Source organism: Pteropus alecto, unplaced genomic scaffold (genome assembly GCF_000325575.1).
Source record: "Pteropus alecto unplaced genomic scaffold, ASM32557v1 scaffold210, whole genome shotgun sequence".
Lineage (NCBI taxonomy): Eukaryota > Metazoa > Chordata > Mammalia > Chiroptera > Pteropodidae > Pteropus > Pteropus alecto.
Window position 1 is genome coordinate 342,972 of NW_006431288.1, and position 12,831 is coordinate 355,802.

Genomic DNA, 12,831 nt, shown 5'->3' on the forward strand with positions numbered 1-12,831 from the left:
TCTTGGTATGTTTGTAGATTTTATTTTGTTCACTTTCTCAGTTTAGTACTTAGAAGAAACACTCTTATTCAAAAGAGAATGCCCAAACTATTAATTTTAACTATCGGTTAAGGAGATTATTTTATTACTTTTAGTATCATTCTCTGGAAGGAATGTTTCCAATATGTACTTCATATGCAAACCAAACTCTAGGATATAATTATTTTAAATCCTACATTTTGTATTTATATATATCATCTGTGTGTGAGAGTACTGAAAAAACCAACAGTCTGATCTTGAATGGTCTGGTAAACCATTGTTAAAATCACTCAACACACTCACTGAAAGAGAATGCTTCTTAAAATTTACCCTCTTTCTCTCTGAAGTTAATTCTAAAGTTATCCTTGTAGTCTGAGGTCAATGAAATATTTTTCTTTACTTGTAACTATCATTCTATAGACCAGTTATTGTCAAAATTCATATCAAGATAAATCTAAAGTTAGAAAGCCCTTCCTTTAGGTGCTCGTAGGCTCATCACCTATGCAGTGAGCTGCTTTCCCTTGGGAAGTACCTATTTTCTACTTCCTGATTGTAAGATATTATTGAAAGGTCACCAATAGGTCTCTAATCAATTAAGTATAACTTCAGAAAGATTCAAAGCAACTCCTTAAGATACAACCCACTGCTCAGGAAGTAGCTTTGCACAAGAACCTGGTTCAATAGCTGTAGGATTTGATGACTCTCTACCAAGCTTCCTTTATATCCCTTTCGATCTCAGGGATGGTGTTTGTGCAGTCTTTGCACTTTCAGCTCTTTTCTTGCCCAGGAGCTGACATGTGCTGTCTAATGGAACACTCCCTAGTCTGTACACACTCGATGGATGTTTACTTAGGTAATGCATTATTCTGATGACTTTTCTGATCTACATAACCTCAACCAACACCATCAATTCTTCCTTCAAACCAACAATAAATAACAACAGCAGGAAATTTTACTCCATAAAGCATTGATATTTTAATGAGGAAAAAAACCCATATCTTAGTCTTATGTTTCTATTCAAAGACACTCAAAAACTAGTTTTTCCCTGCCCATCCCTTCTAACTGTAACTTTGTGACCATGTAATAAAGGCCAGTTTAAAGATATTTTTTTTTAAAAAGTTTAAACCTTTTTAAAAAAGATTAAACAACCAGGCTAGCAAAAAGGTACTCAATACATACTTTCCTTATATCAAACAAGCTAATATTTCAGTACAATGTAACTATACAGAATATATACAGTACACGTATGTTCACAAAGCAAACACTATAGGCTCAGAACAGATTTGAAAAACATGATATTCACATTGATTACAGTAACTCTAAAAATGATTGTTACGTTCAAACGGCACTTAGTTTACAAAAAAGTCACAAAAAATATATATATATATTCATATATGTAGTTGTCAAGAACTATGGTTCCTATAAAATACTAATAGCCAGATACTAATATATAAAATGTAAAGTCTGACATGGTATACATAAAACAAAACAAAATCCAAAACCATTTTTGTTATTATTGAAAGTCAAACATGCCAAGTAACTTAGCTATGGCCACTGTCACCAAGTAAAAGCCATACTTGAATGAGATGACAACTGGATACAAAGCTGGTGATTTGGGGGCTGGCACAGTTAAGAGTTGTACTGGTTCTAGGAGAGGGGTAGAAGACATAAAAACACCCATCTACATAACTCATATTTCCTCCCCAGCATTACCCTCACCAAAGTGTTTCATAAAATGCCAGTGCCCCAAAAGAATCATAATGCTATAACTAGCAAGGTACAAAAGTTTCCCCCAAACTTCATTGATATGGGCTATAGGCAAATGTTAAAGCATGCATCAGATAAAGCAGTCACCCATCTGGAAGACGGTGGTGGTGCAGTTTCCTCCTGGGCTAGTCGTACTAAAAAGTACTCCAGTTTTTAAATGGAGCCAGATTTATATGTTAGCTCTGTAAAACACTGAGCTAATGTAGCAGCAAATATGAAATTATTGAAACAAAAACACAATTTTATTTAAAAATTCACTTGTTACATCAATTTTTTACCTTCACATCTGTCTCCTTTAACCAGATATCAATTTCTTCTGTCACTGAATTATGGTCTATTATCTCAATTTTCCTCATTATGTTGATGTGGAAAAAGACAAGTCCTAATCCTGGAAAGTTTAAATTTACTCTTAAAAATGGGAATACAGGTATTTTAATGTTAAAAAAAAAAAAAAGTCTGTTCTAAAAGTATCTCTCACAAATATATATATTTAATTATTAAAATAGGCTACATAGGATTTTTATAAAATGGCTTTTGAAAAGATAGTAGCGGCACCAAGAAGCCATTTACTATCCTCCCACTGGACATAAGGTGCCGTAAGGGTGCCCTACAAAGAGGCAGGCAATCTCTATCTGATGCAACAGGAGGCATCAGTAACAGAAAAATCAAATATATTATTAGGAATTGGACTGAAAACCAAATTTTACCCTTTTAGGGACTGTTGTTTTTAAAAAAATATCTTGAAGTATAGGCATTAGAAACCATCACTTTGTAAAAGAAAGAAAAAGAATAAAGTTTAATGATCTGACTTCTTCCAAATACCTGATGGTGTTCATTTCAGGCACCTGAAAGATGGAAAACAGTGCAACTCCCAATAACTTAATGGACTACTCTCAGTATGAGAGACTTCACATAGCATCTGTCGACTGGAAAATTCAATTGATAACTGAAATAAAAGAAAGTTCTTAGAGGAAACACACTTATAACCTAATCACAGAAAAGGTTCTCTCTAAAAAACAGGTGTTTCTAGGAACTGCAACTTCCCATCTTTAAATGAACACAGCATCTATTAATACCAAGGGAAACAACGTGTGTGAGATGACTGGCTCCTCTCAAAGTAGGGAAGATTTAGCCTTCCTCAGCAGGTGACGTACTTTGGTAACCTGAACATGGATTTACAGGAAGATTTTTTAACTTGTTTAACTGAATAATGAAATCTAAATATGGTTAGATGGCATTTGGAAAAACAAGGACAAATAAAACTTATGAAACTGCAGCCCTTCAAACCATCAAGCAGCAATTTTATTAAAAAATCATCACAGTTAAGCCCAGGGCTTTAAGCTTAATCAGCAAAATCAGTCAACTGAAAAGAGGGTAATAATCAAAGAATTTGATTTTATAAACCAGGCACTTCAAACTGAAAAAAATTGAGTTTAATTTTTAAAACAGTTGTTGTTTTCTCTCAACGGTCTGAACTCTTAAATTCTTTGCAAACTATTATATAAACAAGAACCTTGGTCTTTGTAGGAACTGGCCTAGGTCCTATATAGAGGGAGCCTATTTAATTACAGCAGCACAAACACTTTAAGGCAGTCGCATTTTTTGGATACTGCCAAACTGAGAGTCCAATAACATCGCCTGACATGGACCTATGATTTTTTTCTATCATGAAAATATAATCACTATGACGTAGTGGAAATGTCTAACTGTATTAGTTTAGTATGAAAAAAAAGTACAACTATGATGTCACCAAGAATCTTTATTCCATAATCTGACATAGACTTAATACCCTATTAATAAATCTCAACATATTTATAATCTAAAAATGAAATATCTATATAGTGTCTGTTCTTTAGTTGAACCGGGAAATCGGTTCAATTCAACTTGTTTAATGTGAACCATTATTGCTTTTGGCAAATTTGTCTTGGTGAGGACTTTCCAAATTAAAAAACAAAACAAAACAAAACAAAACTCTATTGTCACCATATTCTATTAAGCAACTGAAAGATAAAAATGGGTATAGGCAAAATAAGGAATGACTTAAATTTTGATGATTTTAGCTTAAAGCCTGTAGGACTATATTTAGCTATAAATATTCCTCATAGATGTGTTTACTGTACTAGAGCTTTCCCAATTTTGTTTCTCTGCTTCAGAAAATTGTTTCTATATATTCTTCTCTCAGTAACTTTCAAAATATAAATATAAATAAAGCATCTTTCAACTTACAGTGAAAAAACCACATTATCTTTTAGCAACTTTGGGTCACTTCCAAAGTGAACTTTACTAGTGCCCCCCTCCCTCAATTAATATTAACATCTAGAAAACTATTTTCTCTTCACTTGGATGTATATTTCAGAGTTCTAACTTCACATTTTGCAGATGAGTGAAAATAGAGTAAGTGCTGCATAAAAGTTTCTAATTCTCATCAATTCCTCCCATCTCAACCTCCTTTCAGTAAAATATTACAATTTTAGGACTATTCATTCATCAAGTAAAAGGAATAAATCTCTCCTTGTGGTACACTAGTACAAACTGCCATACAATAATGTATTTTTTAGGGACTACAAAGCTAAGAGACTAAAACATGATCTGGGAATCTTCAAAATAAAAGTCACTAACTAGATAGGTGGCCTCTATTTGAATAAGAAGAGATAAAAGAAAAGGCCTTTTGAAAGAATACAGCTTTCAAGGCCTCCCAGAAAACCATTTTAAAAATCGGGAAAGACTGGCTCAGAAGTTAGAGAAGGTAACAGAGTTACCAATGATAAGTACATTATGTGTGCTGACTAGTCCATTCCATTTGGGTAATGGAAGTGTTTTTGTTTTGTTTTTAAAGCCAAAGGATATGTCGTAGCTAAATTACTGTAAGCCAGAATGGTTGCTAGAATGCTAAAATATAAGACTGAATGAGGCTATTTAAACATTTTAGTATATTTTGTCTCACTGAAACTGAGTACTTTAAAAACTGGCAACGTACTAAATGTATAATTACTTGAAATAAAAATTAAGATTACTTGAAATTCAAATTTAGAAAAATCTACTTAATTTGTGGGTAACAAACTCCATCTGCTTCCCTTTATAGAAAACTTAAAATTCAGAAAAATAAAAACCAATATTAACCCCTTTGTTTTAGAATCAGTACAATCACCTGACATGCTAGATAGATGCTTCCACTATAGGAATATGCCCTCAAAAATGGAAAGAATGACTAGAAACTGTATATCCAGTATCATGGCAAACATCTTGGCTCATTTCTAAAGTATATCATACCTATTTGGTAGCTTAAAAATTGAAAATAAATGCTTTTCTTGTATAAAATACTTGGTTTTAAAAAGGCAATTTATCCTGTATCCTAAAATTTAAGCCCTTTTAAATTATCACAGTTACCCTCGTGGGCCTTAAGATAGCTACATTTAAGTATTCTAAACTGCAATTTTTTATGTTTAGTTTTACTGGTAGTTTCTAATGAATGAGATGATGTAACTGGCTTTTTTTTTTTTAAATCTCTTTGCAATGTTTTCTATATATTCTGGTAAAAATTATACATTTAAATATCCCTCTCTTAGATGAATTTTAAATAAATCTAAATAACACAAAATACAATTATCCCTTGCAGCTTAGTTTCTGACAACAAATTGGTAAGCTAAATATTCTTAAACTGTGTTAAGAAAAATGTAGAGCCTCCCTGAAATAGCAAAAAGGCCTTTGTTTATATCATGTTATGTTAAATACTAGTTAGTTAACTGTATAGATAAGATTGGGGAATAGACAGCTAACCAAGTTTGCATTTCCACAGTACTATATTTAAATTTTTCATAAAACTTGTAAATTTTTGCAATTTATAATTACCAATGGAAATCTAAAATTTTTTTTTGGGGTGGGGGGGAGAACAGCCAGTGGTGGTAATATTATATTCTGAGAACAAAGAATATCTTGGACCGTCAAAACTGTGCAGGGTTCTCTTAATGTAGAGGACAGGAGATGTGCTAAAACACGTTTAACAAAAAAATCTCCAAATGATTCCAAGACATTTCTCTAATGCTACTTTTTTCCTTTTTTCTTCCTTTTTTTTTTCCCTTTTTAAAGATAGCTTGTAACTGAGGAGAACAACATTGCTGGTCATAATTCTACCTATTCTTTGTCTTGTTCACATAAGATTTTAAAATTAACTTTGACATTTATCTACTGGTAGGCATAATAGTTTTCAAAAAATATATATGACATTAAAAATAAAAATTCCTGACCTTTCCAGTTGAAACACAGCAGTACTGTTACTAGTTAAGTACCAGACTGCTGCAGAATGTAATTCAACCATATTAGTAAAGATGCATAAATGGTGTAAGCTCATCAGGAAAGTTGACTTTCCTGAAGGTGATACACCTATATTTGAGAACAAAGGGGTGAAAACAGGTTCACGAGTGAAATAAGGTGTTGGAAAAAATATAAAGACAGAATGTGGAGACAGAAAGAACATGAGCCTAAACAAATCTCCAATGAGTTTACTTTCCCTTCTTTTACATTTGTAGGGGGTAAAATAAATGATAGAATTAGCAAATTTAAAAAAATAAAAATAAATAACTAAAACTTAAAAATATATTTTATGATTACGGTCTAATACCTGGACAAAATTCAGATCATGTGTGTTGAGCAAGAAACTATATTTTTTTCTGATCTAATCAAGGGCTTTCATAATTATTAAACTTTGGGTATATACATAGAGTCATTCAAAAGTTCACTGTTCATGAACTCATGAATATTTAGGATCAATGTCAGTGATGCTTTAAATGGCACTAGATTAAAAGTATACTCCAGCTTAGAGTATCATAAATTTCAACTATAATAAACCAGTAAGTTTTGTTTTTAGCAGCAAAAGAGGTGATATTCATTAATTTAAGGTTTTTAGTTTTTCTTTAGTCTTAACAGTTTTCCCCCAGACTTATGTCATAGATCATTTTATAGCCTTTCCTTGTCTTTACATTATTGCTTACACTGTGTAAAACTACACTAACTGCTTTTAATAAACTTGGCAATGTCCAAAAATATTTTAGAACAAGGACAATGTATCGCTGTCATATCGGATTTTTGTAAACAATCTTAGTTGGGTAAAGAATGTAGCCTTAACACAGAATTCTTTATTTTGTCCAAAAGAGCACAATAAAAATATCCTCAACAATACATAATCCTACATATAAAATATAGAATATCTCCAATATTTATATGGTATCACGCCAGTATATGCAAGAGAAAGTATTATTGATGAGGCAAGAGTAAAAATGATTTAGGCAGTGACCTAATTAGTCAGGCATTAACATTCAAAGACCAGGTAAATAACAATTTTAGTCAGAAAAGCAGGATTAAAGAATCTATGAAGCTGGGATTTACATACTACATTCTCCATTCCTGGTCATTTCATGCATAGCTTGACAATTCTCAATCATGTTCTTTGTCTTCTTTTATAGAAGGAAGACAGATTATTTGAATGAGTGGTACTATAAAGGTACAGAGGGAATGCCTACTCCAATATCAAATTTTCATGAAAAATAAGAAATGACAAAGCTTAAAAAAAAAAAGTACACTGGATTTCAGAAGTATTTACTCTAATAATTTTTAAGAAAGCTTACCATAAATACTTCTCAAAACAATAACTTTATAAAATATTGTACAATGTCCTGTGTATAAGAGTAAACATCTATTCAGGTCATTTGTCAAATTCTTTTCAGTAATTTGCTTCTGGTGTACCATTTCATCTCAGGAAGGTCAATGTTCATCTGATTTCTTCTTTATCTAATGATCTATTGTTAGCCTACTTTTAATAATGGAAGAAGAAACTGATATATGTTTTAAGTCAACTGGTTCTCCTTTCTATTGTTTCAACATCATGTTATTGTGCACTTATAGAGGCTTAATCTCTCAGACATGAAAAATAAAACATTAGTTGCAGGGTTTACAAAGTAAAAAGGGAAATTCTTTCTAAACCCTTTTTTGTTTAGAAAATTAAATTAAATTTAAATGTACAAGACCAAGCACAGGCACTTTCCAAAAACCTAAAATGAAGCCAAACCACAAAATTACTCAATAGTTATAGAAGAAAGCTCTGATTTGGGGGGGTCATCTCTGGTTGCCTCGGCACAAGCACTGGTCTTTGTCTGCTCTGGCATTTCTTCCTCCTTTTCTGCCAGCCCACCAAGAGACCCCAAGGGAAAAGTGCTTTCACAATTCTGGGTGGAGGAGACCTGTGAAATTACAGGCATTTGAACAGAGGAGTTGTTTTCAAAACTGTGTTCTCCAAGATCGTACTGAACAAGGGTCTCTTCTTGCTCCTGGTTTAAGTAGTCCGGTACTAGGAAATCACTAGATAAGAGGCAAAGGATAAAACGAGGAGTTAATTTTCAAACCAGTAATAAGGAAGACGCAATAAAAAGACCTGATTTGTAAAACAAGATCGGGAATTTTCATTTCTCTAATTCTTGAATGAAGATTAAACTCAAGAATTTTTAACTTTTAAACTTTCCTAAATATGAACCAAAGCCATCCATTAGAACCAAAGTATATCAACTCTCACTACCACCAAGTGGTAGATTCATTGTCACCTTGGATACCTAAATATTCTTATTTTATGTAGAAGAGTTTCTGTATACAAAATAAATACAATTAGTATGCTCATTTAAGCAAAAATAATTTGAATAATATATGCTTAACTTTTCTTGGATTATATACTCTAATTAAAAGGTATACAAACCTAGTTTTATTACTTCCTGAATAGTAAGTTAGTTAAGAAACTAAATCCTTATGCATAAATGACCTTATACAAAATCTACATAGAGAAGTATAAAAAACTAATTTATGTGTGTCCTGCTATTAGATTTGGTACATAAAAATAGTAATAAATTTCCTTTGACTCAGATTTTAAAAATGAATGCCATGAGATTAGTTACATGTTAGTCCTCAGAAAGTATTTAATTTACTCGTATAAAAAGTATTTAATATTCTTTTGATACAATAATTAAATATTTAATTACTAAAAGTAGACAGTAAAATATACCAAAATTTTAACAGTGGATATTATTCCTAAATGGCGAGATCGAAAAAGATATTTAATTTCTTATATTTAATACCTTTTTATATTTACTAAAATTTCTACTACAAGCATTTTTGTAGTTAAAACAATATTATGAAATGTCTTCGATGCTCTATTTAAATCTTTATTTCTTCATTATACTCGGAATGTCAACAACTAATACACTTAATGAGATTATTTTATAATTTGATTGCCCCGTATTAATAAAAAAACTAAAATCTGCTCATCTGCAAAGCAATTTAAGACATCTTATGTTATATTTTATAAAAAGTCTTCAAGTGTTAAACAAGAGGACTGGAGAACAAAGGGCTCTGTATAGGGAGGATACAGACGATGGGAATGGTTAATTGGGACACTATTTTTGTCCTGAACAATATTTAATATGACATGTATAATCTAAATTTAGTGATATGACAAGCAGATGGTCAGATAGAAGTGATTACATTAAACAAAATAAATGTCTGATTTGAAGAGAAAAACAAAATCTATGCAATATATTGGGAATTTATTAAAAAATAAGGTTAAAAGATAAAAGTGGTTTAAAATTTAAGATTTCATTTTATAAGAAACAAGATTCCTACAAAAGTATTAAAAATAGACAATAGATTTTCATATCTAGAGGAAATCTTAGAAAACACCTCTAAAGCTTATATTTTCTCCTCTTATTTTTAAGCTTCTTCATCTGTAAAGTGACATATTCAATCATAATAGCAGTGAGTGGCAGAGCTAGAACTAGAAACTGATTTCCTTGGATGCACTATAAATCAGAAGGTAACTATTTTAAATTATTAATATTAAAAGCATGAAGCTTTAAGCTGAAAACAAAAAAAAACTTCACTTGATCTAAATAATCATATCCATTGTAATTGCTATTGTAATTTCTTACTGTATATTCCTTTATATAAAATTTTAAAAAAGAGAAGTGGTCAAGTATTTTATTAACATCCAAAGAATCTGAAGTAATCTAATATCACTAAGTATCATCTAACATGGTAAATTTTCCAAAAAGTCTATTTAAGATCCACTACAGAATTATTTTAACTTTGTATTATTAAAAACAAGCAAATCAAAAAACAAAACAAAACAAAAAACCCTAATAGGATAGTAGTCTAGTCCTGTAGGAAAATATTTCTAATTCTAACTATAACAATATTTTTATTTGTTTATACTTAGAAGATCCAGCAAAATTTTATTAGATCGGGAGATCAGAGTATGGACAGTGGGAATTTAAAAAGAATGTGACTGATTACCTGGCAACCTGATAAAAACACAGCAGGCTGCCCTAAATGCAGGAAAAGAGAGTTTAGAAAGCAGTTTTCCTGGTTCAGTTTTCGTTGTGCACCTCACCTGCTCTGGAAGTAGTTTGCTAGCTCTGACGCTTCATGGTTCAGACTCCTCAGGTGCACGATTAAATTTCCAGAGTTGGTGAACATGGCGCCACATGTTTTGCACTCGTAAATCCGAGGCTTGCGGATAATGTGCCGGGAAACCCTCATGTGGTGTTTATATTCCCCGAAGGAAGTGAAAGTGGCACTACATATCTGGCACCGGAAACAGCGTTTACCTTCATGCTTTAGGCGATGCATCTTTAGCGAGTAAGCCCTGGTGAACTTTTTCCCACAGCGGTCACACTGAAATGGTTTAATTCCTATAAAATAAAGCAAAAGAAAATATTATCTAAAAACAAAATAAACTAAACAATTATAAACCTCACAAATTTCTGAACTATAATTCTGTAGCAACAGTTAATTTGAAAAGACAAAAATCACCACCAAAAATGAATTCCAATTCATTATCTGGAAAGGGTATAGAACACTAGAATAAAGTACTAGTGCTTTAAAAAAAAAAGAGCAGGTAGGATAAATAGGTAGCATGTACTCAGTTGATTTTTGAATATGCTTCTAAATTATCTATTTTACAGACATCAAAACACAATTTAATGACTATTTAAACAAAACCCAAATCCCCATCTCATTTATTTCATTTTATTAAAGAGGTTTATATTGCAAAGATGTGAAAACCATTAGTACCTTCTCTTCATTCCCTATGTCAGAGAAAAATGAGAAGATAAAAGAAAAATTCTAACATCTCTGAACATAATTAATGATCATGAGAGAACTATCATTTGATGACTTGGATTTTTGGGCATTTAATGTAACAGTGATAGAAAAAATATGTAGAAATTAATATCTGAATTATAAATTATATTAATGGCCACCTCCAATTCATTATCATGGTTTTGGCAAAAAATGTTTAAAAACTTCGAATTATAATCTGCTGATTTAACAAAATCATAGGGGATTGGTGTTAGTCACAGGGACTATTAGACCTATTGAAAGAAGAGGAAAGTGAGATAACAGATAAAAATGGTAGCAAAGATTTCTTACTTATCAGAGTTCATCGTTTCACTCACAAGATTGCTGTTACCTTTATGTGATCATTGAACTTAAGTTTCATCATTTATCCAAAATCTTTCATACTAAAAAAAAAACAAACAAAAAACTACAAAGCTAACTAGCTAACTAGCTAACTAGCTAGGACACAGAGAAATTCAAAATTGCAGAATTATAATTAAATTATTATTATCAGATTTAAAAAAAAAAAAACTTTGGAAATCATTTCAAACTTGCAGAGAAGTTATAAGACTAGTGCAAACACTAAAATATACCCTCCTTTTTACTCTAGTTGCTTTATCATCTGTGTTCTACTTCATACATACGTGTGTGTGTGTGTGTGTATATATATATATATACACACACACACACACACACACACACACCCCTAACATATCCAATATCTTTTTTATTTACATATTCTACACATACATTACTCTAGGTTTTAATCAGAATACTTAGGCCTATGGAAAAACGTATAGAGTAAATAGCTTTCTGATACTTCGCCATTTCGGCAATAGACCTAGGCTTATCTGTTCTCATGACTTCCCAGAGAGAGAGATATACATGCTTTTTAACTCAAAACTTCCTCTTTTCTATTTTTAATTGGGATTCAAAAATAAAATGTTTTAGAGTACTCATTTATGCCACAATAGGGAAAATGACATTACCTGAGTGGATGAGCATGTGCTGTTTTAGGTTCTGAATACGGGTGAATCGCACCCCACAAGTTGGACACTGAAAAGGTCTGTCTGGACCATTTGGGCTTGGCCGTTCTGTACTGCTGGCAGAAGGAGCAATGTAGAGTTGGTAGGGATACTGAACATTTTCCAATCTAAAAAACAGACCAAAGAAGGCAACCAGGTTCTGATTTTTAAGTTGAATAAACATTTCTGTACAACTTTAAATGAACAAAAAAACATTTAAGAGACTTTCTGAAACAGTTTAACTGGCAGATAAGTTTAATTTACAGCAATATCAAAAATGTTATTGTCCAGAATGTCAAGCATGTTAAGTTAAGCAAGGATGTATGGCTGTAGAACACATTACAAATGGTTTTACTTCAGGTACCCTTAATCTAATCCTTTCCTTCTTACTACTGCTTTAGTTTCAGTCCTCATCAATACAAGGCTGAATTAATAACTTCCTCTCTTTAGTGCCACGGCCCTCTAATCCATCTTTCTCATTGTTTCACAGTGATCTCTCTAATTCAATCAGTCCCCTGGTTAAATTCCTGCAATGGTTCACTGTTATCTTCAGAATAAAGTCTAAACCTCTTTGCAAGGCACTCCCTATGATCTGGATTCTGTGTACTTTTCTAGCCTCATGTCTTATCATACTCCTCAAAGACCCAACACCAAGCAGTTCCTCCTAACAGTTCTCTCTCAATGTAGCCTACCTTCTTTGCCGTGGTAATGCCCAGTCATTTGATGAAATGCAGTAAACTCACCTCCTCTTCCTGGAAGCCTTCTTTGATTTATCAGTGGCTTATGTAGGTACCCTCCTATGTAGAGCAATTTCACCCTCTGCAGATCACTCACTATTATCTGTTTACTTGTCTGTCTTCACCTCTTT

General features: G+C 32.1%; 1 protein-coding gene across 3 annotated transcripts in view; it reads right to left on the minus strand.

The window, feature by feature from the left end:
• Positions 1 to 968: 968 nt before the first annotated feature.
• ZBTB44 (zinc finger and BTB domain containing 44) overlaps positions 969 to 12,831 on the minus strand; it is a 66,914-nt gene continuing 55,051 nt past the window's right edge. For 2 of the 3 annotated variants that reach the window (XM_006905786.3, XM_015597542.2), the window contains exons 4-6: positions 11,928 to 12,091; positions 10,211 to 10,511; positions 969 to 8,136 (exon numbers count right to left, since the gene is read on the minus strand). In XM_006905786.3, the coding sequence (XP_006905848.1) occupies positions 7,854 to 8,136; positions 10,211 to 10,511; positions 11,928 to 12,091 (748 nt within the window). In that variant the 3' untranslated portion in view covers positions 969 to 7,853. The remainder of the gene's footprint in view (positions 8,137 to 10,210; positions 10,512 to 11,927; positions 12,092 to 12,831) is intronic. The other variant, XM_006905787.3, reaches the window with a different exon arrangement.